The sequence below is a fragment of the Bos javanicus genome, chromosome 3 (genome assembly GCF_032452875.1).
Source record: "Bos javanicus breed banteng chromosome 3, ARS-OSU_banteng_1.0, whole genome shotgun sequence".
In the NCBI taxonomy this organism is placed as follows: domain Eukaryota; kingdom Metazoa; phylum Chordata; class Mammalia; order Artiodactyla; family Bovidae; genus Bos; species Bos javanicus.
The window spans coordinates 55057350-55083564 of record NC_083870.1 but is presented as its reverse complement, the minus strand read 5'-3'; the positions used below and the strand labels follow the sequence as shown (position 1 = coordinate 55083564).

The 26215-nt window shown below is 41.9% G+C and overlaps 1 protein-coding gene across 1 annotated transcript; it reads right to left on the bottom strand.

Annotated features, from left to right (window-relative positions):
* Nucleotides 1-1032: 1032 nt before the first annotated feature.
* LOC133244318 (guanylate-binding protein 4-like) lies at nucleotides 1033-25119 on the bottom strand. The gene is given in 11 exon segments (XM_061411344.1): nucleotides 1033-3420; nucleotides 4274-4467; nucleotides 4783-4885; nucleotides 6092-6304; nucleotides 8051-8331; nucleotides 9231-9476; nucleotides 13464-13660; nucleotides 13863-13972; nucleotides 16415-16542; nucleotides 20694-20889; nucleotides 25003-25119. Coding segments are annotated over 10 exon segments (1893 nt in total). The 5' UTR covers nucleotides 20884-20889; nucleotides 25003-25119; the 3' UTR covers nucleotides 1033-3189.
* Nucleotides 25120-26215: the final 1096 nt, after the last annotated feature.

Sequence of the window (26215 nt, the reverse complement as noted above, 5' to 3'; positions counted from 1 at the left end):
TAGGTTAATAGAAGTTGCATCAATTCTATAACATATGGAGTTTAGCTTATAAAGATGTGTGGTGAATAACGGACAGAGAATGTTTCTTGAGACAGTATTTTATATGTATAAAGTTTGGATTGTCTGTTGAAATGAAAGTAATATCTCTTCCTGTTGGGCCCTTAATTTCTTGCAAGTTTAACTCCTTTAGATTCTGGGCAACCTGGACTACCTGCTGTCACTCACTGTATTTTGTGAACTTCTCTTCCCTTGCTGATTTCCATCTGGGATCCATGGTGTGATCTGAATCCAAGGTCATCTAAATGTGTTATGTACTGTCTTCCTACAAACACTGGTTCTTCTGTGCACAGAGCTTGAACAATGAGGATCATAGGAAAAATTTTGCCCTGGCCTTTTAATTTGCTGTCTGTTTTTTTTTTTAACTTTACAATATTGTATTGGTTTTGCCATATATCAAAATGAATCTGCCACAGGTATACATGTGTTCCCCATCCTGAACCCTCCTCCCTCCTCCCTCCCCATACCATCCCTCTGGGTCGTCCCAGTGCACCAGCCCCAAGCAGCCAGTATCATGCATTGAACCTGGACTGGCGACTCGTTTCATATATGATATGAAATATGATATTTGCTGTCTTAATTCAACTTTTGTGACATATTCTTGCAAATTGTAAACTCATATGTTGGATAATGAAGTTAAATTCTCTTGTTGTTCAGTCACTAAATTGTGTCCTATTCTTTGTGACCCTGTGGACTGCAATACTTCACCATGCTTCCTGCTTTCTGTTCTTCACCATCTCCTGGAGTTTTTCTCAAACTCATGTCCATTGAGTTGGTGATGCCATATTATCACTTTTTGCTTTTTTGCTGAATATGTACTATATTTGTTCATTTAGAGCTTCTTCAAACTGGTTCTTGTGTAATGATGCAATATGCCAGAGTTTAACCACTTTTCTATGTATGGCCATTTAGATTGCTTTCAATATTTGGCAATTACAAACAATGCGGAAATGAACAGACCTACAAACCTTCTCATATTTTTTTTTAATATAAATTTATTTATTTTAACCGGAGGCTAATTACTTTACAATATTGTATTGGTTTTGCCATACATCAACATGAATCCACCATGGGTATACACATGTTCCCCATCCTGAACCCCCCTCCCTCCTCCCTCTCCGTACCATCCCTCTGGGTCATCCCAGTGCACCAGCCCCAAGCGCCCTGTATCATGCATTGAACCTGGACTGGCGATTCATTTCATATATGATATTATACATGTTTCAATGCCATTCTCCCAAATCATCCCACCCTCTCCCTCTCCCACTGAGTCCAAAATACTGTTCTATACATCTGTGTCTGTTTTGCTGTCTCACATACAGGGCTATCATTACCATCTTTCTAAATTCCATACATATGCATTAGTATACTGTATTGGTGTTTTTCTTTCTGGCTTACTTCAGTCTGTATAATAGGCTCCAGTTTCATCCACCTCATTAGAACTGATTCAAATGTATTCTTTTTAGTGGCTGAGTAATACTCCATTGTGTATATGTACCACAGCTTTCTTTATCCATTCATCTGCTGATGGACATCTAGGTTGCTTCCATGGCCTGGCTATTATAAACAGTGCTGCGATGAACACTGGAGTACCTGTGTCTCTTTCAATTCTGGTTTCTTTGGTGTGTATGCCCAGTAGTGGGATTGGTGGGTCATAAGGCAGTTCTATTTCCAGTTTTTTAAGGAATCTCCACACTGTTCTCCATAGTGGCTGTACTACTTTGCATTCCCAATGGTGTAACAGGGTTCCCTTTTCTCCACACCCTCTCCAGCATTTACTGCTTGTAAGCTTTTGGACAGCAGCCATTCTGACTGGTGTGAAATGGTACCTCACTGTGGTTTTGATTTGCATTTCTCTGATAATGAGTGATGTTGAGCATCTTTTCATGTGTTTGTTAGCCATCTGTATGTCTTCTTTGGAGAAATGTCTGTTTAGTTCTTTGGCCCATTTTTTGATTGGGTTGTTTATTTTTCTGGAAATGAGCTGCAGGAGTTGCTTGTATATTTTTGAGATTAGTTGTTTGTCGGTTGCTTCATTTGCTATTATTTTCTCCCATTCTGAAGGCTGTCTTTTCATCTTGCTTATAGTTTCCTTTGTTGTGCAAAAGCTTTAAATTTTAATTAGGTCCCATTTGTTTATTTTTGCCTTATTTCCAATATTCTGGGAGGTGGGTCATAGAGGATCCTGCTGTGATGTATGTCGGAGAGTGTTTTGCCTATGTTCTCCTCTAAGAGTTTTATAGTTTCTGGTCTTACGTTTAGATCTTTAATCCATTTTGAGTTTATTTTTGTGTATGGTGTTAGAAAGTGTTCTAGTTTCATTCTTTTACAAGTGGTTGACCAGTTTTCCCAGCACCACTTGTTAAAGAGATTGTCTTTTCTCCATTGTATATTCTTACGTCCTCTGTCAAAGATAAGGTGTCCATAGGTGCATGGATTTATCTCTGGGCTTTCTATTTTGTTCCATTGATCTATATTTCTGTCTTTGTGCCAGTACCATACTGTCTTGATGACTGTGGCTTTGTAGTAGAGCCTGAAGTCAGGCAGGTTGATTCCTCCAGTTCCATTCTTCTTTCTCAAGATTGCTTTGGCTATTAGAGGTTTTTCGTATTTCCATAGAAATTGTGAAATTATTTGTTCTAGCTCTGTGAAAAATACCATTGGTAGCTTGATAGGGATTGCATTGAATCTATTGATTGCTTTGGGTAGTATACTCATTTTCACTATATTAATTCTTCTGTTCCATGAACATGGTATATTTCTCCATCTATTAGTGTCTTCTTTGATTTATAAGGGCTCATTATAACTTAAAGAATTAATCTCCAATACTTTAGTATAGACTGCGAATGTTCTTCCTCTTCTCATTTGTTTCTTGCTTTTCTTAACACTTATCTATAATTAGTCATTATCTTCCAAATTGTTTCCATTTTTTAAAATTAACTAATTCATTGAAAACTGTGTGGAGTTTTTTTGCATATCAAGCACTGGTAATCATTTTTGTAATAACTTTAGTAATTTTTGGTAATCAGTTTTTAAGCTCCTCTTGAACAAAACTATCATGACATACATATTTTAAAAATGAACTATAGTGTTACACTACTAAAACATAAGAAGCCTTTCAAAATATACTTACTAGGGTTTCTCAGCCCCTTTCTTACGATCAGTGAAAAATTTCAATCCCATACCAAATACTTTATAAGACCCAGGGAGTACTGCAATTAATATCATGCTCGCCATATCAAGGACATCTGAAATATTGAAGGACTTTTCAGTTGTTTGAATATCTTCTTTTAGTTGATCTATCTCTTTATTTAACATCTCAGCTTCCTTTTTGAATCCTTCTGTGAGTAATTCTTTTTGCATCTGTAAAAAGGAGAGTCCCTTTTTGAAAATACCCCAAATCAGCATTTTGTGTCAAACTACTACGGTTGATATGCATGTGTGTCTACTTCTCTAACACTTTAGATGTTTTTTTTTATATTATTCTAATATTTGCAAACATTTGCAACACGGAAGGGAGAGCATCCAGGGTTTAGAGTTTCCCATATTCCTTCAACACCATCTTCTTGGGTACAGAGAAGTTGGGTATAGGTCAGGTCTGAAAACTACCCCAGGGAGAGGTTCCAGCCTTATAAATACACTTTGGGAGAACATGTAGGTGAGTTCTAAATATTTGTCAGTTTCACTGAGGTAGAATGACCACACACATGTCACCAAGATGGCACTGCTGACTCACTTAGAACTCTAGCTATCAAACTCCAGGCTGGGACAAAGAATGCATTTAGTTTAGGTGTATAAAATGAATCAGGAGACATGGAAACAAATGTAGCAAATTTTACAGCTCTCAGCATCCAGTATTTCATACCCGCACAATCTGATATTTTCAGGAGCAGATGGAACTATTCCAGGTCTCTGACGGTTGTATCCCAAATTCTAAGGACTCTAAGACTGAGGTCCTATTCACTTGGGAACAAATGTGATGCTATAATCACTGTGAACAGCAGTCCAGGAGCCTGGTTGGTCCCATTCAAACCCTAACACTACAGAAGGTGCCGAGTCTTACAGACATAAACTGATTCACATCTCTTTGATGTCACAGTGAATCCTATGTTTTTGTATTTCCTTCTGGGAGCTGATTTAAGGTCAAATTCCTGTCCCTTTATTCCTGAGGAGTTAGGGTTTCCCCAAGGTGCCACCCAGGCCCATCTACACTTACCTTCAGTTTGTGCTCCAGCATCGTTTGCTGCTCTCTCAGAAGATTTTCTCTTTCCCTATCCATCTTCTCTTGCAGTTGGGCCAGGTTTTCTTTGAAGCTTCTCTCTTGTGCCTCCATTTTTTGTTTCTCTTCATTCTGTTTCTCTCTTAGCAGCTCCTGTTCCCTCTCAGCTGCATCCTTCTTGGCACACTCAGCTGTTTCACAAGAATTTTAAAGAGGGAAGAACATGACTTATGCTGAGCTGTCGCCTCTTTTGCTCAGAGATAAGGTGCCTTTAATATTGTGGGAGGGAGTCTGACTGTTCCTGCTACGACATCAGACAACATGCTTTAGCATATGATGTAGAAGCACTGATTGGATGGACATATAACCCAAACTCCCCCGTTTACTTCCACATGTAGCAGAGAGGTTCCATGGAAGAAGAGGAAGCTCTGGTGTCAGGAAGTGTTTGTTCCCACACCTGCCAAACAGCAGCACAAGAGCCACCTTCCCCTCTGAGAGCTCAATACCTGCCATGGCTTTGTCCGCATCTGTGAGGGCCTGGTCTGCCTGCAGGATGGCTTCCTCTACTCCTGCCTGTGACTGCAGGAAGCTCTGGAGGACCTGGTTTGCCTGAGGAAACAACAAGGAGTGAAGACTTGTCAGGTAGAAGAGACGTAGTGTCTTGCTGTGGAAATTATTGTTCAGTAAAGTGTAGACTGTATCCTGTAAATTCTCCATCCTTTGTAGGCTCCCCAAATGGTTACAGACCTGAGAATTATGTGAATGTCTACAAACACCCATGGAGCATTTGCTTGGAAGGCCAGCAGAGCTGATTTTCAGGAGTCTCAGAGGGCCTGGGTAAATAAGAGTCTAGCCCTTACACAGTGCACACTAAATCTCACGTGTCCCAGGACCCAGAGAATAAACAGTAACTTGATAGGAGCCTGGGTCAGACCTACCTGCTGACCCTGAAGAGTCTCCCAGAATGGCTGGAGGCAACTGGAGCTTCACTTGGGGACATAGACACTGGCAGAAGACATTCTGGGAAGCTCCTTCCACCACTTGGACACTGGTGCTGGCGAGCACCATTTTGGAATCTTTCCCCTATCTTATTAGCCCCAAGACCCAGCCCTGCCCTAATGCAATGGTCTGCAGACGCCAGTACTGGGATGCCTCAGGCCAAGCAACGGACTAGACATGCATGCAGCTCCACCCACCAGCAGATCTCCTGAGCCCACAGCTTCCTCTGGGCATGGTTGTGCCTATCAGAGGGCCAGGGACCCAGTCCCATTCACCAGGACACAAGCACGAGACCTGAAACCCCAAGAACCCTCCAGCCAGAGACCCTGGGGCACATTAGGGAAAGATACCAGGTGCAAAAGACCTCAGTTTCTCAGCCTGCAGGGCCAGTCCACTCACTAGCAGGCCATGTCATTCCTGGGACCAGCTGGGTTGAAGACCATCTGGACCAATATCAGGCCAACAGAATCTTCAAAATCCCCCAGATTCAGGAGCCTAACAGCTCTACCATTGTCAACACATTCTCTGGAACTCCTGGACCCTGCACCCAGACCCCAGGATGTGGCTCTCTCCTCCAGTAGGGTGTTACTAGGCCTAGGACCTGGCTCACCCACCAGTGGGCAGCCAACAGACCTGGGATCTCCTGGACTCTTACTCATCAGCAAAACAGTACTAGACTCAGAATCCTCCTGGGGTTCCAAGTCAGCCTCCTCATGACCATCTGCCTCTGTGCAAATCAGGATCTGGCAACCAAATGAACCAACAAAGACCCTTGACCCTAATCTGCTGCTCTTTCCCAATCCCATTACTCCTCACCTTAACTCCTTTCCTGGGAACCAGTTTATAGTCTTGTTCAAACTTGTTCTTTGCTTCTAAATAGAGACTGTGTCCTCCAGGGACAAAGAATGTGCCTCCTGAAATACTTTTCATCAAGGATTCTGAAAGCTGCTTAAGCTCAGCCTCATAATATTTGACAGAAGCCTCTTCATTCTGGATTATGAAACTGTCCTTTGTTTTCTCCATGATGTCCTGCCAAGGAAATAAGGGAAAATTCAATAGAAAGAAGTTGTTAGACAGGATGGTCCAGCTGTGCTCCCTTGGAAGAAGAAGTCTGACAGCATCAGGGCACATGAGACTCAGAATAATAGACATGGAGTCAGGCGTCAGTTGTAGTCCCAGTTCTGACCAACTCTTTGTGTGACTTGTATGAAGTCCCCTAAATTCCCTGGGCTCAGTGTCAATATCTGTGCAATGAACGGATTGGCAGAAGCAAAGTACTACTTTAACAGCATTAGCATTAATAGTGATCTATCCATCACCAATGAACAATGAAAAGACAATCATGACTGAAAGTAGGGCTTCTTCTGCCAACTTGGGTGGTAAGGATAAAACATACATACATAGGAAATCAAGTTCCTACTAATGAATTAACTATACACTGAGCAGGGCTTCCCAGGTGACACAGTGGTAAAGAATCCGCATGCCAGTGCAGGACACGCAACAGATGCTGGTTCAGTCCTCGAGTTGGGAAGAACCCCTGAAGTAGGAAATGGCAGCTCACTCCAGTATTCTTGCCTGGAAAATTCTGTGGACAAAGGTGCCTGGGGGGGCTATAAGCCATGGGATCTCAGAGTGAGACTGAAACAACACCACACCAATTAGAATTTTCAACTTTTCTTATATTCTCATTTCATTGAGAATTTGAGTGTGTGAAAATACAGGAAAAGAAATTTTTTGCTTGTATTTATAAATTCCAATCAGGCTTGTTTTCTCAATATGAAGTAAGAGATTTTTGTAACTTATAATGGTCAAGCAAGACTGAAAGTCAGACTTTCAGTGAAGGTGCTAATGGTAAGCAGAATTGTGATCTCTAAGAATTCTCTTTCCCAGGGTCCACACTCTACCTAGTCCCCGGACTTGTGAATATGATGAACAATTATTCTGTGTACAGACTATATTGCATGGAACATGTTGACTTTACAAAATGGAGATTACCCAGGTGGATATTACCTGGTCACACTTGCACTTTACATGTTATTCTTCTCCAGTTGGTAGCAGAAGTGGTAGCCCGAGAGATTAGAAATAGAAGAAGAAAACAGTGCACCATTGCTGCGTTGAAGACGGAGGGGAGTTCCCCAAAACGTCCATGTGGATACCACGTCAATGTGAACCTTGTTTTTAGCTATGGTATACCAAGCAGAATACCCACAGACCCCGTGTGGGATCTGACCTGAGGAATGATAACCTAATAGATGTGTGTTGTTCCAAGCTGCTAAGAGCAGAGTAATTTGTTTTGCCACAACAGAAAATGCTATGCTATGCTATGCTAAGTCACTTCAGTCGTGTCCGACTCTGTGCGATCCCATAGACGGCAGCCCACCAGGCTCCCCCATCCCTGGGATTCTCCAGGCAAGAACAGTGGAGTGGGTTGCCATTTCCTTCTCCAATGCACGAAAGTGAAAAGTGAAAGTGAAGTCGCTCAGTCATGCCCAACTTTCAGCGACCCCATGGACTGCAGCCTTCCAGGCTCCCCTGTCTGTGGGATTTTCCAGGCAAGAGTACTGGAGTGGGGTGCCATTTCCTTCTCCGACAACAGAAAAGAAGAAGCCCAATTTTTAGAAAAGTGATGACCTGTAGCCTGTGAGCCCTATCACTCATTAGAATCTAAACTCCTTTTATGATAAGAAGCACAGGAACCATTTTGTCAGAAAGGGGGAGTCTCAGTATCATTCCAGAAGAAAGGAATCAGGAAGCATATATTCTAGGACACATTACCACGAGCTTCTTCTGGAACATTCGCTTATCATCCTTGAAGGAGCGCTCCATGAAGATGTCAATGGCTTCCTTCTCACAGGCTGCATGCACCTCTAGCAGTTCCTGGAGCGTGTCTGTGGGAAGGTTCAGTCACTGGGTCATCTGCTCGCTGTAATGATCAGCTGCCTTCTGCACAGCTGCTGAGTTCTCACGCTCAGCCAGAGTTATTACTGCATTCTCCAAACAGGGAACTCCTCCACTGTTGATGGCATCTACGTAGGCCTCCACCAGAGTCCCGAACCCTGAAAGATACATAATATTTATTAAATGCAGAGAGAATTCTTACCTGTTTTATAGGTTTAGAGATTAGCACCTTAAAAAAATCACTAAAATTTTATGGAAGTGGAAGTTTCCTTTTCCTCTATTCTTCTCCTCATTCTATTTACTCATTCTTGTATCCCTCTCCTTTTGACCTATGAATCTACTTGTTTATAATAACATCACTATGTCTACTATTCACTCTATCTTTTATGGTTCTCAAATTCATCATATTACAATATTGAACAAATGATCTCAAACAATATGCCCAAGATTCTCCTAGATCACTTTTCCCATTGTAATAAAATAAAAAGAACTTATTATAGATATAAGTACATTACATAGCTTGTGGGCATTATTTGTAAATGAAAATGTCTTGTTGAAATGTCATCAAGAATTTCAGGACAGTTGAAACAAACATGAAATCAAGCAGGGCTCATTGCAGCATGACTGCGCAGGTGGCATGTCTGTGAAGCCAGCCCCATACATAAGATTGTATTTACATTTGTTTCTCAGACTCTCAGTGAACTTACACAGATTCATAACTACTATTTATTTCCTGATTCATGTAAATTCACAAAATATCTTGCCTATTCTCACTCGAAACACTTATCGCTTCAGACATCTCATCACCATGAAGATTTCTATCTAATTTATATCATTAATGTAATAGTTTCATGAGATTTGGTAGACTGCAAAGCACTTATATATGCTTCTTTAAATGCATAAACATGCATTTTCATGAGTGGTGTGAACATCCATTTTCCAAGTCACAAGGGGAAGAAAACGCAACTACAGAGAAACCAAGAGAAATCCAGAGTGTAATCACAAGTTTACCACACCCTGAAGCACGGAGAGACATGAGGTAGCGAAGGAGACTCACCTCCCCCAGTGACAGTGATTCCTTCTCTTAGGGTCTTGGGCTTTGCATGGGTAAAGATATATGAGCAAAAATCTTTTGACTGCTTCTGGAAATTCACATCCAATTGGTTATCTGATAGTTCCATAACACGGAGTAATAGCTTTCTGTCATTTGTAGGCTGGTCAAAGACAAAGCACTTTCTTTTTGGAAAAAATTTCCTGATACACTCTCTGGGCATGTTGGAATTTTGGACTTTGGGATCCTTGCCTGCAGAATTGGAAAAAGAGCAATCATGAAAGGAACAGAGGCCTGAGGACTTTCAGTTCCAAGGATCTTTGCATCACTATAACTCTTGTTATTCTCAAGAATAACAACAGACTGGTTCCAAATTGGGAAAGGAGTACGTCAAGGCTGTATATTGTCACCCTGCTTATTTAACTTATATGCAGAGTACATCATGTGAAATGCTGGGCTGGATGAAGCACAAGCTGGAATCAAGATTGCCGGGAGAAATATCAATAATCTCAGATATGCAGATGACTCGTATATCTCCTATTAGTGAATCATGCAAATCAATCTTACACTAATCTACCCAGGGGTGGAAAATCCCCTCGCCCCCTTTTTTTGTATATCTCTAAGAGCAAAGGAAGTACATCTGAGGAGGCGGGGGAGGAATCCATTCTTAGTGACAAACTTCTGATTCTTTTCCTTAACTTTCCATGCTGTGCAGTGGATCAACTACTTATTAGATGTTTCTTGAATAATAGATTAATCCAAGAAATTGTCAGAAATATTTTTCTGATATTACAGTTCCCTTGTGAGAAATGACATATGGGCTCTATAGTAATGTGATGGAAGAAATGGAAGACAAATTATACTCAGGATGTGAAGAAACACTTCATAAATCAGAGCAAAAAAGTACACACATTGTAGATATAATTGGAAATTACTTTAGCATACACCATTTCATGTTCAGTTCAGTTCAGTTCAGTTCAGTCACTCAGTCGTGTCCGACTCTTTGCGACCCCATGAATCGCAGCATGCCAGGCCTCCCTGTCCATCACCAACTCCCGGAGTTCACTCAGACTCACGTCCATCGAGTCAGTGATGCCATCCAGCCATCTCATCCTCTGTTGTCCCCTTCTCCTCCTGCCCCCAACAATCCCTCCCAGCATCAGAGTCTTTTCCAATGAGTCAACTCTTTGCATAAGGTGGCCAAACTACTGGAGTTTCAGCTTTAGCATCATTCCTTCCAAAGAAATCCCAGGGCTGGATCTCCTTCAGAATGGACTGGTTGGATCTCCTTGTAGTCCAAGGGACTCTCAAGAGTCTTCTCCAATACCACAGTTCAAAAGCATCAATTCTTCAGTGCTCAGCCTTCTTCACAGTCCAACTCTCACATCCATACATGACCACAGGAAAAACCATAGCCTTGACTAGACGGACCTTTGTCAGCAAAGTAATGTCTCTGCTTTTGAATATGCTATCTAGGTTGGTCATAACTTTCCTTCCAAGGATTAAGCGTCTTTTAATTTCGTGTCTGCAGTCACCATCTGCAGTGATTTTGGAGCCCCAAAAAATAAAGTCTGACACTGTTTCCACTGTTTCCCCTGAAGTGATGGGACCAGATGCCATGATCTTCATTTTCTGAATGTTGAGCTTTAAGCCAACTTTTTCACTCTCCACTTTCACTTTCATCAAGAGGCTTTTGAGTTCCTCTTCACGTTCTGCCATAAGGGTGGTGTCATCTGCATATCTGAGGTTATTGATCTTTCTCCAAGCAATCTTGATTCCAGCTTGTGCTTCTTCCAGCCCAGCGTTTCTCATGATGTACTCTGCATAGAAGTTAACTAAGCAGGGTGACAATATATAGCCTTGACTCACTCCTTATCCTATTTGGAACCATTTCATGTTAGTGTAGCCTAAATGAAACCAATCCCAAAGAAAGGCAATGCCAAAGAATGTCAAACTACCACACAATTGCACCCATTTCACATGCTACCAAAGTAATGCTCAAAGTTCTCCAACCCAGGCTTCAACAGTACATGAACCATGAACTTCCAGATGTTCAAGCTAGATTTAGAAAAGGCAGAGGAACAAGAGCTCAAATTGCCAACATCCATTGGATCATCAAAGAAGCAACAGAGTTATGGAAAACATCTACTTCTGCTTTATTGACTATGCTAAAGCCTTTGACTGTATGGATCACCACAAACTGTGAAAAATTCTTCAAGAGATGGGAATACCAGGCCACCTTACCTTCCTTCTGAGAAATCTGTATGCAGGTTACGAAGCAACATTTAGAACTGGACATGGAACAACAGACTGGTTCCAAATTGGGAAAGGAGTACGTCAAGGCTGTATATTGTCATACTGCTTATTTAACTTATATGCAGAGTACATCATGTGAAAAGTTGGGCTGGATGAAGCACAAGCTGGAATCAAGATTGCCGGGAGAAATATCAATAACCTGAGATATGCAGATAACACCACCCTTATAGCAAAAAGTGAAGAACTAAAGAGCCTCTTGATGAAAGTAAAAGAGGAGAGTGGAAAAACTTGGCTTAAAACTCAACATTCAAAAAATGAAGATCATGGCATCTAGTCCCATTACTTCATGCAAATAGATGGGGAAACAATGGAAACAGTGACAGACTTTATTTTTGGGGGCTCTGAAGTCACTGCAGATGGTGACTGAAGCCATGAAATTAAAAGACACTTACTCCCTGGAAGGAAAGTTGTGACCAACCTAGACAGCATATTAAAAAGCAGAGACATTACTTTGCCAACAAAGGTCCATCTAGTCTAAGCTATGGTTTTTCTAGTAGTCGTGTATGAATGTGAGAGTTGGACTATAAAAAAAGCTGAGCACCAAAGAATTGATGCTTTTGAACTGTGGTTTTGGAGAAGACTCTTGAGAATTCTTTGGACTGCAAGGAGATCCAACCTGTCCATCCTAAAGGAAATCAACCCTGAATATTCATTGGAAAGACTGATGCTGAAACTGAAACTCCAATACTTTGGCCACCTGATGCAAAGAATGGACTCATTTGAAAAGTCTCTGATGCTGGGAAAGATCTAAGGCATGAGGAGAAGGGGATGACAGAGGATGAAATGGTTGGATGGCATCACCAACTCGATGGAAATTAGTTTGAGCAAGCTCCGGGAGTTGGTAATGGACAGGGAAGCCTGACGTGCTGCAGTCCATGGGGTCACAAAGAGTTGGACATGATTGAGCCACTGAAATGAACTGAAGTGAACTGAACTGAAACCAGGAGACCTCATCTCTTCTTTGCATAATTTTACACTGGATGTGGTTATTATATAGAAGGATTCTGGGCATCTACCAGTAGTTCAACAATACTTATTTATTGAAAGAATGAACAAATTATTGAAAGTGAAACTTAGTCACTTAGTTATGTCCAACTCTTTGCAACCTCATGGACTGTAGCTTCCGAGGCTCCTCTGGCATGGAATTCTCCAGGCAAGAATACTGGAGTGGGTAACCATTTTCTTCTCCGGGAGATCTTTCCAACCCAGGGATTGAACACAGGTCTCCTGCATTTCAGGCAGATTCTTTACCAGTTGAGCCACCAGGGAAGCAAATGATTAAGTGAACAAAAATGAATATTGCTTCCAGGTACCACTCTGCTAAAATAATCTGAATAACTAACTTATTATATTAGCTGACATATACTATGTCAGGTTCTAGGATGAAGAGTGTGATATTATGAGGAAGAGCATATAAAGGATCTGACAGTCTTACTGGAAGGACATGGAAGTGCTTTTATCCTGAACTCTGCAGTGTATAAATAGCCTATCTATCAATATGAAGAATGTAGCTACCTATGCTGGTAAGATACACTGTGTTAAAGGTACTTTGAAATTTGTTCTTTTGTTTACCTTTTGATTCTGGTTCGATGGATTATCTTTCTCAAATAGAAAAGGAGAAGCACTTAGATTTACTATGTAATATAAGTTTATGTGAGCCTTTTTTTTCATGGTATTTATTTCTCTAAAATCATTTGGTCTAATATTGGATTCCACATTTCCTCTGTGAGCTTAAGCTCTGGTCACTAGAGTTTTCCCAGTAACAATAATGACTGAAGCCACCATCTGTCATTCACCAGACACCATTAGCATGGCCTCAACTCAACCTCAAATCAAGACTGACATCAAGTGCTGAATGTCAGAGCTCTGTTAACCCTACTACCTCCTACTGAACCATCCAACACTCTGGCCCTGCTCTGATACCTGGAATCAATGTCAAGGCATTCTCCAGGTACTCATCTTCAGTGATGGGGTATCCATCTAACTCCAGTTCCAATGTGAAATCCCGCACAGTCCAGATGAAGTCTGGAAAGAAACTCACAAACTCGGCTGAGCCCTCTTCTTCATCGGAGCTGGGAGATGATTTGGTTCTGATTAACTCTGTTAGTTCCGTCACATAGCTGTGATTAGCTAAGGAATAAGAAGCGCCCTCCAACACAATTTCCAGATTTGGCCCCAAAACACGTTATATCAACCTTCTCTTTTGCCCTATTTTCCCTCTATATCAGACATAAAAATGGAATCATGGGAAAGAAGAAACAGTATCAGTCGCTAGTCCCATAAACTCAATAAAATGTGCTGGTTCAGTTCCTGGAAGGATACTGCAGCTGCTCCAGGGCCTGGTGGTTGATGGTGCTCACGCTGTTGTAGACAAAGGTGCTGCTCAGGAGCACGGCCAGGGCAAAGATCCACGAGTCATTATTGGAGTCCCCCTAAAATGTACATTACAGCATGAGGATGCTACTCCTCATTCTCCCATACGGTTGTTCATTTACTATAACAGTTGTATTGTAACTAAATAGTAAGACAAGTAACATAAATTTTCAAGACAATGCTAAATACAAACCTTTTTGGTGTTGACACTGATCCCGCTAAGCACTTTAGTGTGGTTAGCTATTAACAGAAGTGAATGACATCATAAATGTGCATCAGGCTTGTCTCATGGCTCAGTGGTAAAGGACCCACTTGCCAATGCAGGAGACGTGGGTTAGATCCCTAAACTGGGAAGATCCCACATGCTGTGGAGGCATAGCCCGTGCACCACAACTATTGAGCCTGTGCTGTAGTACCCGAGAGCTGCAACTACTGAGCCCATGCACTGGAACTACTGAAGCCCACGCGCCCTAGAGCCTGTGCTCTGCAACAAGAGAAGACCCAGGAGTGAGAAGCCTAAGCACTGCAGCTAGAGAGTGGCCCCCACTGTCTGCAAGTAGAAAAAAGCCCGCACAACAACAAAGACCTAGTGAAGTCAAAAATAAAATAAATAAATGAACAGAATTATTTTTTTTAAATGTCAAATGTTTAGTACAGTGCCTGGAACACGTAAGTTATGCAATAATAAATGGGCCATGATTCCTTTGCACTTCTTTTCTTGATCATAGGCTATGTTAGGAACTGCTATGTCACTTCAGTTGTGTCCAACTCTGTGCGACCCCAGAGACTGCAGCCCACCAGGCTCCCCCGTCCCTGGGATTCTCCAGGCAAGAACACTGGAGTGGGTTGCCATTTCCTTCTCCAATGCATGAAAGTGAAAAGTGAAAGCGAAGTTGCTCAGTCGTGTCTGACTCCTAGCGACCCCATGGACTGCAGCGTACCAGGCTCCTCCGTCCATGGGATTTTCCAGGCAAGAGTACTGGAGTGGGGTGCCATTGCTTTCTTCAATGTTAGGAACTAGTGTTATTCAATTAAATTCATCAACTATTCATTGCACGTTTAGAAAACAGTGGATACAACATCTGCTTATATGGATATAAAGTTTCCTGTGACAGTCCCTCCTTAGAGAGATGGAGGGGCAGATTATCTGGCAACATGTAAATACATCCAAGATGCCAGGCATCTAATGAAACCTAATAGTATACTGTAAAAGACAAAGGGGATGATTTCAAATGAACCAGAAAATGTACTCTGTGCATTCAGAGCCAGACGTGATTGTGTCTGACAGTGATGTGATGGCATTAGGTTAAAAAGAGCTGGGCTTTGAAGAAATGACAGAACATGGACTTGTGCAGTTACAGGGACCATGCACATGGAGGGCCCACAGAAACCAATTGCAGTTGTCGAGAGCGTGATCAGAAAGTGTATTACATGCTCATTTTATTTGACTGAAGTAGTGGTTACCCAAGTGGTCATAGATGATGAGGCTGAAAATGAGATTCAGAAGTCGAGTGACTTTGGAACAGAGTATATATTGCCGAGACACACTACAGGTAGGGAGGGCAGCAAGTTCTGCTGCTATCAGTGTGCAGTCTGGTGTGCTTTGGTTTCTTAACAAATACAATTAGACAAAAAGAAGAAGGTCATGCAAGCTAGAATCTAGCAGGTGTCAGTAGACCATCTTGGGTTGACACTGAAATGATTATTGAATACTTTAAATCTGGATTTTTAAACTCAGAATTTCTGAATTCATGCCCTAAATCCTTTTCTGCAGTGATGAAAGTCAAAGATTCAATGCTACTACTTTTAATTTAGAAGCAGATTAATATAAATAAGGAGAAAATTTGATTGCAAGTAACACTGTGAAGACAAAATATGTAATATTATCCCATTTACATTCTCTAGTTCATGAGTCTAGCTCAAGTTTTTATAGAATTTATTGAAGAATTCCTCTTCAGAGATCTGAAACATGGAATAAAATGCTTGTCGTATGTTGGAAGCTTTTCTGGAGATTTAAAAAGTAGTTTATTTGCTGAATCTACTTTCATGATTCCTACTTCCAGCTTGATTAACTCTACACATCTGAACCTGTAGATCCAGTTCACTGCATGAATTACAGCTTTCACTAAGATTTCTTCCCAAACCTAAAAAACTGGGGTAAGGCCTCACTCTTTTTTATGGGTCAAGACTGCTTATTTTTTATCTCCCCAACTCAGCTCTGTTATACTTCACACACAGTTGCACTTAACACAGAGCCTTAGATTTGAACCCAACATATTTGTTAACTTCCATCTTTCACCCCAGTGTTAAAAATAAGGAGATGTGTCCCCAATAACCAAAGTATTGATCTTATTAAAGAGAAAATTCAAGGAAAGAGAATTTAACCTCATTATTTATAACTGGATTTGCAGTTTACAGGAATATGTTGTAAAAGTTGAGTTGAGGTGAGAAATTGAATTTGTAAGTGGAGTGTCAGGAGTAAAGAATATTCCCTGCCTTACCTTCTCCACATCACCCAGACCCTCAGTGTCCAGAAGGACCAGGGTGTGTTTCTCCTTGGAGGGGTGGGGCACACACCACATCCAGATGCCCTTGGTTTCAGACCTCACTGTGGAGCCCAGACGGAAACCTGCACAGAAAGAGGAGGAAGCAATGCAAAGTAAGAGCAGATAGTCCAGGCCGCCCAAGGTTACTTTGGGTGAACTTGTGTGCATGTGAGTGCCTGCCTGTGGGGAGCATGCTTTCACTTCAACAAGTACAGAAGATCCAACCTCTACACATATTCAGAACCTTCTCAAGAAACACTTTGTGTCCCCTATTCATCTCTTGCCATTAATAGCTCAAACTGTGTCACATTCTTAAATAATGTTAGCTCTATTAACCTCTCTACATTTGTCTGACACTGAAGAGCTCCCTTATCCTCCACTTTCTGATGGACTTTTACCAGTGAGAGGTAACAGTAGGAGATTAGAAGGCAGGCACTTGTTGCCCTGGCTTCCACCCTGATGAACCATGGTGTCCCGGTGCCTCTGTTCCCATATTTAGTCACATCTCCTTTTTGGTAAAGAATTGGCCTGCAATGCAGGAGACCCTGTTTGATTCCTGGGTCAGGAAGATCCCCTGGTGAAGGGATAGGCTACCTATTCCAGAATGCTTGGGCTTCCCTGGTGGCTCAGATGGTAAAGAATCCACCCGCAATGGGGGAGATCTGGGTTCAATCCCTGAGTTGGGAAGATCCCCTGGAGGAGGACATGGCAACCCACTCCAGTATTCTTGCCGGGAGAATCCCCATGGACAGAGGAGCCTGGTGGGTCACAGTCTCTGGGATCCCAAAGAGTCGGAAACGACTGAGCAACTAAGCACAAGACCTTGATCTTTACCACATCTGGAATCCACTCATTGCTTGTCTCTTCACGCTTAGGAGATATCAAAGCTACTTGACATTGTTCCTGCCACCCTCTGAGTGTTTCTGCATTACTTCATTGGTTCCCTTTGCTCAGCTCATGCCCTTGTAATCGTCCCTCCTATAAACATCTTCAGTTCCCCTCTAAGTGGATTCTCTGTGTCCTTTCACAACCTGCATTGATACATCAACTTTTGTTAGTTTTATTCCTCTTCTTCCTCCTCATATTTTCCTCATTTCTCTTCTCCTCTTCAAAAATGATGAATTCTTTGTTTACTGACTCACACGGAGATATAACAGAAGGGAAAGCAAAACAGACCTGTAAGACTTGCTTGCCCTTCTTTCTCAAGGCTTAAGCCCAGAGATGGGAGAGGATGTGAGGTACATGCCTAAGAAGCTGCAGTTAAGATATCTCACCCAACAGTCCAAGATTTTGACCTTGGTCAGATGCCAATGCTCCCTTCAACTGAGAATAGAAATGGATATGACGCAATACCTAAGGGAGCATGGTTCAACATGGCTCAGGCCATTCAGTGCCGTATCTTGTGTGTTCTGCTCAAAGTGGTTATAGGACCTGAGACGATCTTCACTCTTCTACATCATGATGGCATTGGACTGTGTGCTGATTAATACAGAGAAATGTGAACTCTCAGTTCCTCCAGGGAGAAAAGACAAGCTATAAGTGGAGGTCATCACAGTCAGTTATGAGATGTAAAGAACAGACAACGGTATTACCACAGGAGAGAAAATACTGACTTGCTTCTGCTAGTCAACCCTGACTGGGTGCTAATTTGTGCTTTCTTCTTCCTGTGATATGACTCATGTGGTAAGTCACAATTCAGATGTTTTAAAACATGACTGCTTAGTTGCTCAGTTGTGTCCGACTCTGTGGTCCCACAGGCAGTAGCCCGCCAGGCTTCTCTGTTCATGGGGATTGTCCAGGTAAGAATACTAGAGTGGGTTGCCATGCCCTCCTCCAATGGATCTTCCCAACCCAGGATCAAACCCAGGCTTCTCACATTGCAGGTGGATTCTTTACCAACTGAGACACCAGGGAAGCCCTAAAACATGACTAGGTTAAAGGTTTCCTCAGTAGGAAAATCACCTCCTTATTACCAGATATTATTTCAAGTAGCAAAAGAAAGAATGTTCCTCAAACTCCTTGCATGTATCTCTTTCTTAGAGTTCTGAAATCTTAAATCTCTCCAAAAATGACCTATTTATTAATTTACACTGGCAAGCAAAGCATCCTCCCCTGATTGGTGATCAATTTCCTTTCAAAGAAAGACAAACTTAAAATGTCTTCTTTTAAGTCAGTAAGAGATTGCAAAGGAAAAATGACAGTGGCAGAAAGGAAGAACAAAGAGAGATGGGGGAAGAGAGAGAAAGAGAGACAGACACAGAAACAGAGAATTTGAGTGAGACACTGAGATATTCCTAGGGACCCTTAGAGTTTAGTGAAATGAGGTTCTATTCCCTAATTGCGCTAAGCTGCTGGGCCACAGAGGAAGGCATTAGGAAAGAAATGGTGTCTTCTTAGAAATGCCCAACAGGACATGGGTGTATTATCCTAAAAATCAATTAGAAACAAGTCAGGCAACTTGGTAGAAAAAAACCCTCTTGAAATACGAAAGGCAAAAGGCAAATATATGAAAAAGTGCTCAACTTATTAGTGGTGAGGCAAATAACAAGCCATCATACAGACACTAGGTCGACAAAAGTTTAAAAATGTTTTTACCAAAATTTTGTGACAATGTGGAAAATTTAAATTGCTGCTAATAAGCACATAAACTGAACATAAAGCTAAAAAGGCTGTTTGATGTTATCCAGAAAGGCTGAAGACAAACACTTCCTGATTCAGCAATTCCACTTCTAGGTAAAACATAAGGAAGTTAGTATATACACACACCAGGATATAGATGAAGAATAATCATGAGAGCACCATTCATCAAAGATAAAAGTTGCAAATAATGCCAGTGTTCATCAGCAACAAATGGATCAGTAAATTGTGGTATCCTCTGTCAGTTTAAAAGTACAAAATAGCGAAAGTACTTACAGACACCCATGACAAACTAGATGAACCTCATAAACTTCTTATTGAGAATATGAATCAAGATCCCAATGAATACCAGAATGTACTTTCCTCTATAAAGTTTAAGCTATTTTTAAGAAATAGTTGCACAGATTGTAAAACAGTATTTAAATATAAAGAATGAAAGAAGGTACCATGAAAATCAAAACATCGGTGAGCTCCAGTGAGGGTGTAAGAGGGTGTGATTTGGGCTTTTGGGTGTTGGTGATGTTTTATTTCCTACTCTGGGCAGCAACTGAACAGTTGATCACTTCATACTTACCAACTTTTTAATATGTATATATATATTTTTATGTATTCTTCCATAAGTGTTATTACATGTGTGTGCTCAGTCTTGACTGACTCTTTGTGACTCCATGGACTATAGTCCACCACGCTCCTCTGTCCATGGCATTTTCCAGGCAAGAATACTGGAGTGGCTTGCCATTTCCTTCTCCGCAGAATCTTCCCAACCCAGAGATTAAACCTGAGTCTCCTGCATCTCCTGCGCTGGGAGGCAGATTCTTTACCACGGCACCACCTGGGAAACCTGGAAGTGTTGGTTGCTCAGTCGTGTCTTACTCTTTCAACCCCAATGACTGTAGCCCATAGCTGCCAGGCTCCTCTCTCTATGGAATTCTCCAGGCAAGAATACTGGAGTGGGCTGCCATTCCCTTCTCCAGGGGATCTTCCTGACCCAGGGATTGAAACCAGGTCTCCTGCTTTGCAGGCAGAGTCTTTACCATATGAGCCCCTAGGGAAGCCCCATCTATGTGCCTTAGAGTTCACATATTAGAAAAGACTAGTTAGAGAAAGAGAATATGTATAGTTATTAAAGTTTTACTGTGAAATTAAACCAAAAGGAATGCATGGTAATCTCGTTGAGGTATAGGATATGGGGATTTTGCTGTTGGTGCTCCCTTCTATTTTCTAAAAATAAGACATATTAAAAAATATTTGTGTGCTGCTTGGAATGACTCTGTGGTTTAGGGCAAACGTGGTGAAGGAGAAAGGAAGGCAGTAATTGTTGAAGATGAGCCCGAGAAGACGGCAGTGGATGGAATCAGGATGAACGAGGTAGATGTTCTGATGGGATTGGGAACTCTCCATCACTGGACAGAAGAGTGAACATTGTGGAGGGATGGGTTTGAAGTTATAAACTCGGTGGTGAGAATTAGAAGTTTTTTCAGCGACGCGGGTTGGGGAGTTAGGCTCGTCCTTAACATGACCCTAGAGGAGGAGGATCAGCAGACTGCGTTACCATGCTTTCAAGCAAGTGTCCTGAACGGCACTTAACAAAACTCACCGTGGTTCCGTCCTGCCAGGCGGTTCATCAGGTAGGATTTTCCGGTCCTATACAGCCCTGTGATGGCCACCACCACCACAGGCTGAGATATCTGCTCGAGAATCTTTAGTGCTCTAGGGTTGACTGTCAGCTGATTGTTCTGGTTTCTTACCAGACAGATGGGGTCCATTATGGTGGATCCAGATGCCATGGGAAGCTGTAACCCAGAGAAACAACTCAGTAGAACACAAGGTCCCGAGAGGGGTGGGATGGGGGGCAGGAGGGAGGCTCAAGAGGGAGAGGATATATGTATACATATAGCTGATTCATATTGTTGTACAGCAGAAACTAACACAACATTGTAAAGAAATTATATTTCAATTAAAAAATAATAAAATGTGAAAAAAACCCAAAAAACCCCTACAGGGTCCTGAGGTCATCCCTCATGGTTACCAAAGTCATATGCACATTAGTCTTCTGCTTGTGGAACTTAGATATCAATTTTCTTTGCTTTGTATATTTCAAAAAGGTAAGTATTTAGCTTAATGTGCCAATGCCTATACAGGTACAGTATGTATATTATCTTATTGATCCTTAAATGAACCCTAACGCAACCTTGCCCACATGAGGCATACAGTGAACAGACTGAGAACACAAAGCACTGATGATAGAGCTTTGAGAACACTAACATTTTGGGGGTAAGTAGAGACAGATGGGACATGAATGGGATGAGGAGGGACCAGAGATGATTTCTTGAGTTCCAGAATGATTTGATCACTCATTAATTGCACAAATATTTATTGAGAACCTTCCATGTGCTGGACACTGTTCTAGGAGCTTAGGATCAAACGGTGAACAAGACAGATACAAATTCTTGCTTCATGGATCTCTATTCTAGTAAAGGAGACAAATAATATAGAAAGTGAAGAAATAAAATATCCACATATATGGATATTAGAGGGTGGTAAATGCTCAGAAGGAAATGAGCAGGGAATGGGACTTGAATTTACATGGAGATTAACCAGGGAAAACCTTGCCAACAAAGGAAAAATCAATGTGACTGGTGACCAGATGAAGGAATCACCGGAGTAGGACAGGCTGGAGGAAGAGTGATTGTGAGAGAGAGAAGTTGAGATAAAGATGCTGCTCTCTCTTAAAACAGCACAGATCTTTAAGGTACCTAGCCTGGTGGGCTGCAGTCCATGGGGTCGCGAAGAGTCAGACACGACTGAGCGACTTCACTTTCACTTTTCACTTTCCTGCATTGGAGAAGGAAATGGCAACCCACTCCAGTGTTCTTGCCTGGAGAATCCCAGGGATGGGGGAGCCTGGTGGGCTGCCGTCTATGGGGTCGCACAGAGTCGGACACGACTGAAGCGACTTACCAGCACCAGCCAGTACCAACAAAGTTGCACGTGTAATAATTAATTTACTAACTGAAATTAAAGGGTACTTCTTATTATTTAAGCAGATAGAGAGAGATGCAAGCAACTTGGGTGTTATAAGGTCTGGCTAGATATGCCAGGGTCTCACATCTGGGCCAGGCTCTACTTTAAATGATTTCATCACCATGATTAGATGTTTCATGATCTTAGGAGACAGACAGAAGTCAGAAGGCTTTGACTGTTCCTTTATTTTCTCAAAATCAATACTAAGCAACATCCACATGTTTCCATATGTTACTGGCTGTGTGACGACGGAGAAGATTACTTTCTTTGTGCCTCAGTTTTTTCTTCTATACAATGGCAGCATTAGACATAAAATCAATCTGTCATTAGGGTTATTTGGAGGAATAAATATCTCATAATGCTTACAATAGTCTTAAAATTATGCTGGTACATAGTACATTCTATATAAGTATTGCTTTACAACTGAATGTCTGAATACAGGGACAGGAATTACTGAATGAAAGTGGAGGATTGGCTCTGACACTTCCCTCCCTGTTGCAAGAAAGTAGGAGGACACAGCCCAAGAGGAAGATGAGCAGGCTGGGGAGATCCAGTGGTAATAGCTGAGACGGAATAGCAGTGATGTAGGAAGAGTCAGGCTGGAGGAGTTCAGAGCTGCCCTGGGATGTCCAGGTACAGGTTCTGGAGTCGGGCTGCCAGGGTTCAAACCTGAAGGTTCATAGCGCTTATTTTCTGTTGATGCCTTGAAAAAGGAACTTAACTCCAAAACCTTCTTTTTTCTTAGCGGTTTATATGTAAAGAAACAATTCTTGATTTATTACAGTACAGCTGATAACAGGCTCTAAATTATGAAAAAATTTTTTCTTGATTCATGTACTATTTTAATTACACAGCGTGTTATAATGTGTCAGGGAGCTCTGTAAGCTGCAAATTGCCAAGAATTATAAGGTATCTAAAATCTTTTTATCAGAAAAAACATTTATTTATTTAACAGATTTCTTCGGAACGATTTCTTTTCTTTTTCTATAGTGGATTTGGAGCAGAAATGGGAGAATAAAACACGACCTTTTACTGCTGCGTTATGTCAAAATTAATAAAGGAAAACCTGGAGAATTCCCTGACAGTAGTTGGGACTCTGTGCTTTCACTGACAAGGGTGCCGGTTCCGTCCCTGGTCTGGGAAGTAAGATCTCACTTGAAGGCCTGTGTCCCCTCCCCCATCATGTATGTGCTGTGTGCTCCAGGCAAGAATAGTGGAGCCTGTTGCCATTTTCTCTTCCAAGGCATCCTGATCCAGGGATCAAACCCACGTTTCTGGTGTCTCCTGCATATCCTGCACTGGCAGGCGGATTCTGAGCCAACTGGGTTTCATGTGTCCCCAACCCCATCCCCCCCACACCCAAAATGAACTTCACTCAAATGGAGTCAGCAAGCCAGAAGGGGGCTTGTTGCAGAACTACAGACTGGAGGTCAGTTACGGAAGAATTGTCAATTATAGACCTCAAGGGGAAAATTTCAACAAGGAAAGAGTTACCAATGACAACCCTCAAGAGGAAGAGGTGTACACTGCATCTCCTACAAGAACTGACTACCCCAGCAACTCAGTCAATGAGAACTGGTCATCACTCTTGAACTCTGACTTTTTTTTCCAAACCAACCTTCCCAGCCCCTTACTTTTCTCTATAAAGTTCTTTTTCTTTATTGGACTTCCTTATGGCTTTTTTTTTTTTTTTTTAATAGCTCGCTTGTCCCAAATTGCAATAACTCTACTATTCCTGGATAAATTCACTTTGGCTTGTAAAATAACTTTTATTTTTAAGGTGAATAGCTGTAAGGAAGAGAAATTGCGGAGTTTATATCTTAGACCAAATATTGATAAAGCTTTGTGTAAGTCAATGAGTCTACAAAGGATTTTTGTATTTTAACTCAAAGTATACTGAGGGACCAAAACCAAGAAGCTTTTAACTTCAAAACTAAGCACTTGGAGGGACTTTCCCAGCAGTCCAGTGGTTAAGACTCCCTGTTCCCAATGCAAGAGACAGGAGTTCCCTGGTCCAGGAACTAAGATCTCCACGTGCTCCATGGCATGGCCTCATAAATAAATAAATATAACAACAAAAAGTCATAAAAAAGAAACTAAACAAATAGAAAAGAACAGTGCTAATAGAAGGCAGAAGATGACCAACAAGTTTCCAAAGGTGACTGTTCAGAATTATCTGATAGTCAAGAATACCCCACACTGGAGATTTTCAGCAAGTACCAGAAGTTATTCTGAGGCTGTATGTGCCACTCATTAAAAACAATACATGATCAACAAACATGATTAGATCTTACAGTTATTATTAATAGCTTTTTTTAGTAAGAGTGAGATTGAATTATTCCAAAGAAAACAGTTCTGTATGTATTCAGAGTATCAAATGTTAAGACAAAAATAATCCCGAGTCCATCTTTTAGGATTTAAATTGGCTCTCTGTCTAGGACCATCTCTTTTGTTTGACCACTGCCCAGCGGGGTGCACTCAGGATGTGTCTGAGGAGGGCAAGAGGGGGCTAGGAGAAGAGACCGCACCCATCGCCTCTGCGAAGGGCGAGCTGGGGAGTGAGGGTGAGTTTGCGTCTTCAATCTCAAAAATGACTTCAGCTTCCTTTCCTCAGAAGACGTACCTACTCTCTTGCTTTTTGCTGCAGCCCTGCTTAGATGCTCCGGGAGCAGCGGCGCTTCCGGGCGATAAGCTTGCAAACAGCCTGGGATCCAAAAGGAGACTCGGAGCTGCTCGAACAACGCGCCCGGCCGGCCGCCACCCACCGGCCCCGGGCCTCCGTCTGCTCCTCTCCTCCCCCCGTGTGGGGTCTGCGCTGGGGGATTCATTGTTGTTATTTAACCGAAGTGTGCTTGGAAAGTCAAGTTTAGGAGCAGACTTACCTGGAGCTGCAGCCGGAGGTCAAGTCCGTTGCTCTGGCTCGCCCCTAGGGTTCTTCCTGCTTCTGGCTCCTCCGGAAACTGACTCTTGTGCTCAGAAGCTGATTAAAAAAAAAAAAAAAAGCTGAAAAGCCAGCTGGTTATTAAAAGTGGTGGGGGTTATGGGAAACGTAATCAAAATCGAAAGGGATAATTTTTTTTTTTTAATGGAGGCAGGAATCTGGATGAATTTCAGGAAAGGCAGGGAGACAGGTGTTCCTCCAGGCCTGGCTGGGTCAGGGCAACTTTGTCCCTCCTCCACAGTTGGTTTGAAGGAGGTGCAAGTAATGGTAGGATGAGTTCAACAGTCTGTCTCTCAGGGGTGTTTTGTCAGAGAGGGAGTTTATTAATGTTTCTTCACTTGAAAAATGTTTCATTTTTTTCCTTTCTCTTTCCTTTTTAAAAAATGTTTTAACTCGATCTTTTTTTTCATTAGCAAAATAAATATGTGTGTATAAAATCCTCAATTTTATAGCCCAGACATATTCACTATTTTTTTTTTAATTGGAGAATAATTGCTTTACACTGTTGTGCTGGTTTCTGCCACACAATAACACAAATCAGCCATAATTATATGTATTTCCCCTCCCTCTTGAGCTTCACTATTATTTTGTTAGAGTTTTTCCCTTTTCTTTTACTAGTGTGGATCCAGATTTGGAGGTTAGGGGTTGATTCAGATTCCTTCCATTCTTTTCTGTATCCTTTAAGGCATTGTACTAACCTGTAAGTTAAAAGCTTGACTGCTGCTGTTAGGGAACCAGGTTCTTTTGCCCAAGGAACTGTAAGCCAAAACACTGAGAGCAGGAGATTTGCAGCAGAGAGTTGATTTGTGAGGCAACCCAGTAAGGCTGCAGGGGCTGTGATGACACTAGGTCCCCTATGGGGCAGGCGTGTCTATTCTGACTCTGATCAGCTATATTGGTTTCACCTGGCCTCAGACAGTTTTGCTGTGTTACAAGAGGAAGGCATTTTCAAACAAGCTCTTCCCTTATCTGCTCATTCTGTAAGATGAGCTCAAGAATTTCCCTTAGTTTGCAGTTTCTGTGTCAGGTTTTTACCCTATGAAGCAGGGTTTCACTATCCCATTTGTATTTCAGATGGAAGCGAGGGAAAGGAAGGACAGGCAGAATATAATCTCAAAGTTCTATGGCCAAACCTCCTCAAGAGGAAGGGCTTT